Genomic DNA, 3305 nt, shown 5'->3' with positions numbered 1-3305 from the left:
TTCCGGTCCCTTGTTCCCCCCCCCCCCCCCCCCCCAACCCCAAATAGTGGGCCCTACGTCGGCACAGACAAATGACAACTACTTAACACAAAATATCAAGTCGGGACATCAAACCTTTTTTGTGGCAGGAAGTGCGTCCACGTGTCAACCCCACACTCGTCAGCAGCTAGATTTCCCTGCCTATGACTTGTTGGATAGATAGAGATGCAAAACTCTGCTGATTGGCACCAAGGCCACTAGTTACGCCTAGTCACCGATATTATTGGAGAGCAATCACCAGCTGAGACTATTCACTACTCAGAGAAAATTCAACATCCAATTTTCTTTTCATTTTTCAAGAAAATGGGAATCGCACAAGACGGTGGTGGCGCTGCCAGGCCCAAGTTCTTCCCGGCGGCGGCCTTGAATGTCGTGGCCAAGCCCTGCGACTACTGCAAGTCCGCCGCAGCCCTTCTCTTCTGCCGCGCTGACTCCGTCTTCATGTGCATAGCCTGCGACGCCAAAGTGCACGACAACATGAAACACGAGCGGGTTTGGATGTGCGAGGTCTGCGAGCAGGCCCCTGCCGCCGTCACCTGCAAGGCTGACGCCGCCGCGCTCTGTGTAACCTGCGACCGCGACATCCACTCCGCCAACCCCCTCGCTGGCCGCCACGAGCGTGTCGCAGTGGTCCCGTTCTATGAGACGGCGGAGTCAGTGGTGATGAAATCCGCCGCAGCCGCGCTGCTGGTTCCCGCCGGCGACTGCAACTCTAACATCTTTGTGGCTGATCACCCCAGCCAGCCTGACAGGAAATTAGACACAAATGGGTATATTCCTGATTCGTGGATTCCCACGAGCCCGATTATTACAGCCAAACTGCCGGCGGAAGCCCCTGATTTAAAATCCATGGAATTACTGTTCCAGGACTCGGATCAGTTCATTGATTTCGAGAATTACCAAATTTCATCACAACCTTACAGCGACAGCGTCGTCCCTGTGCAGACGACCATCAAACCACCGGCCCCTGCTCGATTAACCCGTGATCACTCATCGGAAAACAGGTTCGAGATCGACTTCACAAGATCCAATATCAATGCCTACAACAGCAGCTACACCACCGCATCTCTCAGTCACAGTGTAAAAACACCACTCACAAAACTTTAATGTTTTCCCCATTCATGCACCAAAATAAATGCTCAATTAAGCTGATCATCTTTACACAAAATTTTCAGGTTTCATCATCGTCAATGGACGTGGGGGTGGTACCCGACGGGAGCGCCCTGTCGGAAATCTCGTACCCTTTCTCGCGAAACATAAATTCATCCCTTGATCTGAATGGAAACCAAGGTTCCCAGGTTGTCGGAATGGACAGGGAAGCCAGGGTTTTAAGGTACAAGGAGAAGAGAAAGAACAGGAAATTCGAGAAGACAATTCGTTACGCCTCCCGGAAGGCGTACGCCGAAACCCGGCCAAGAATCAAAGGCCGGTTCGCAAAGAGAACCGACGCCGAGTCCGATATCGACCGGATTTTCGGCGCCGGCGCTGCTAATTTCATAGCCGACGCAAGGTACGGCGTCGTGCCGTCGTTTTGACGGCGGAGCTTGGAGCAAGAAGTCGTTGTATCAGTCTCTCGATGATTAGATTTGCATTTCAATGTGAAATAATTGAAGGGATAGTAAAAGGCATTAATTAGTATATGAATGAAATTAAGCACTATCTTTCCCGGCCATATGTCTGAGTCTGACTGTTGAATTTCCAGGCGGCGGCGACGACGACGACGTCGTATCAGCGCTACAGCCATGATTGTATCTGTATCTGCAGCATGGAAAGCCCATCTACTTTTAGTTGAGGGGCTTTTCTGTGTAAGGGTTAAATTCTTAGTCAGCTTCCAATCCATTGCACTTAGTTTTCACCTCTTCCAATTTCCATACTCCTCCTTTCACTTTCACTCTTTCAATCAATCAATAATACCTTAAAATCACATTCTAAATTAAAATTTTATTATTTACAAAAATATTCTCTCATTAATTATTAAATTATTAATTTTCTTATATAATTCATTTTACTAAATCATTCAAATGCTAGTTAATAGTTTCAAATTTTTTTCACATACGGTCGTTACATCGTTCAAATGCTGCTTAAACTACATCAATAATTCCATACTCTTAAATTAAAAAAAAAAAAACTCATCTGAATAAAATAAATTGACAAATAATAAACTCCTATAGAAAATAAAAGCGCACTTCTCCGGCGCCCCAACCTTATCACTTGAGTAATTACTATATTAAAAAATTTAAAGTGTTAATTCGTACCAATAATTTTTAATCACTATTGTAAGAATAATAAAGTAGTAAAAGCATGCAAATTTTTTACATACTTAATCAAATTAAATAATACAATCATAGCAAAATATCCTCGTGAAATTAATGATTGTTAACAAATACCCTCTCATGACATCTCGTTGCAAGAAGGGTACTGTTTTTTAAACGAGAGTATTAATAATTTTGAAAATAATAAAAAAATATTTGTAATTATGATAAATATTAGAACAGTCTTTCTAATTTATCCTAAAAGATATCAGAGCTATTAAAAATCATAGTTAATTTTCAAATATTACATAATTTTCATAATGTATATCTAATAACAATGTACAAAGTATTACCTTTATTGGTAGTGACAATCATTGATGGTTTAGTCCATCTGTCTGGACGTGCCCAAATACATCTCTTGGTGTATGGAGAAAGTGGGATCTAAATCTGGATCCTGGTTGGCTGAGGGGTCTTTTTCCAACCCAAAAATTACTATTATTATTTATTCTATTTTTTTTTTTGAAAAAATAGCGTTAGGTGAGGGAGTAACGTAGGGTTAGGTGCTGATTGAGTAAACCTAAATTTGGATAAAACAAGAATAGGTCTGCACTCTGATCCAAACATGCTGCCCTTCTCACCCAACTGCTTCAATGCTGGCCTCTAACCCTAGTTCGGCATATTCTCAACTCCAAGAATTCAATTATCTTTTTTTTTTTGTTCTTATCTTTGATTTATTGCACACCAAATTTTTGGTGTCTTCACTAATACAAATAAATAATCACAAAGCCGCATAATTAATATACAAGTTATTGTGATAAGTGGTTTTTGTGTGTATATAATAAATAATTTACGCTTTAAAAATAATATAAATAAAAGTATACACTGCATTAAAAAATATAAAAAAAAAAAGTAATTTATCAATTAATGTAAAATTTGAAAAGTTGAATGGGTTAGTTATCTTATCAGTTAAAGGGTATTTTTGACTTTACAAAAAATTAGTGTATTGATGTCATT

General features: G+C 40.7%; 1 protein-coding gene across 1 annotated transcript; it reads left to right on the top strand.

Annotated features, from left to right (window-relative positions):
- On the top strand, nt 206–1894 carry LOC105155661 (zinc finger protein CONSTANS-LIKE 5-like). The gene is made up of 2 exons (XM_011071575.2): nt 206–1119; nt 1215–1894. Exons 1-2 carry the CDS (start codon nt 343–345, stop codon nt 1572–1574), a joined length of 1137 nt encoding a protein of 378 aa, XP_011069877.1. The 5' UTR covers nt 206–342; the 3' UTR covers nt 1575–1894.

Source organism: Sesamum indicum, linkage group LG2 (assembly GCF_000512975.1).
Source record: "Sesamum indicum cultivar Zhongzhi No. 13 linkage group LG2, S_indicum_v1.0, whole genome shotgun sequence".
NCBI lineage: Eukaryota > Viridiplantae > Streptophyta > Magnoliopsida > Lamiales > Pedaliaceae > Sesamum > Sesamum indicum.
The sequence above is the reverse complement of the archived record's forward strand: the minus strand, read 5'-3'. Positions and strand labels throughout refer to the sequence as shown.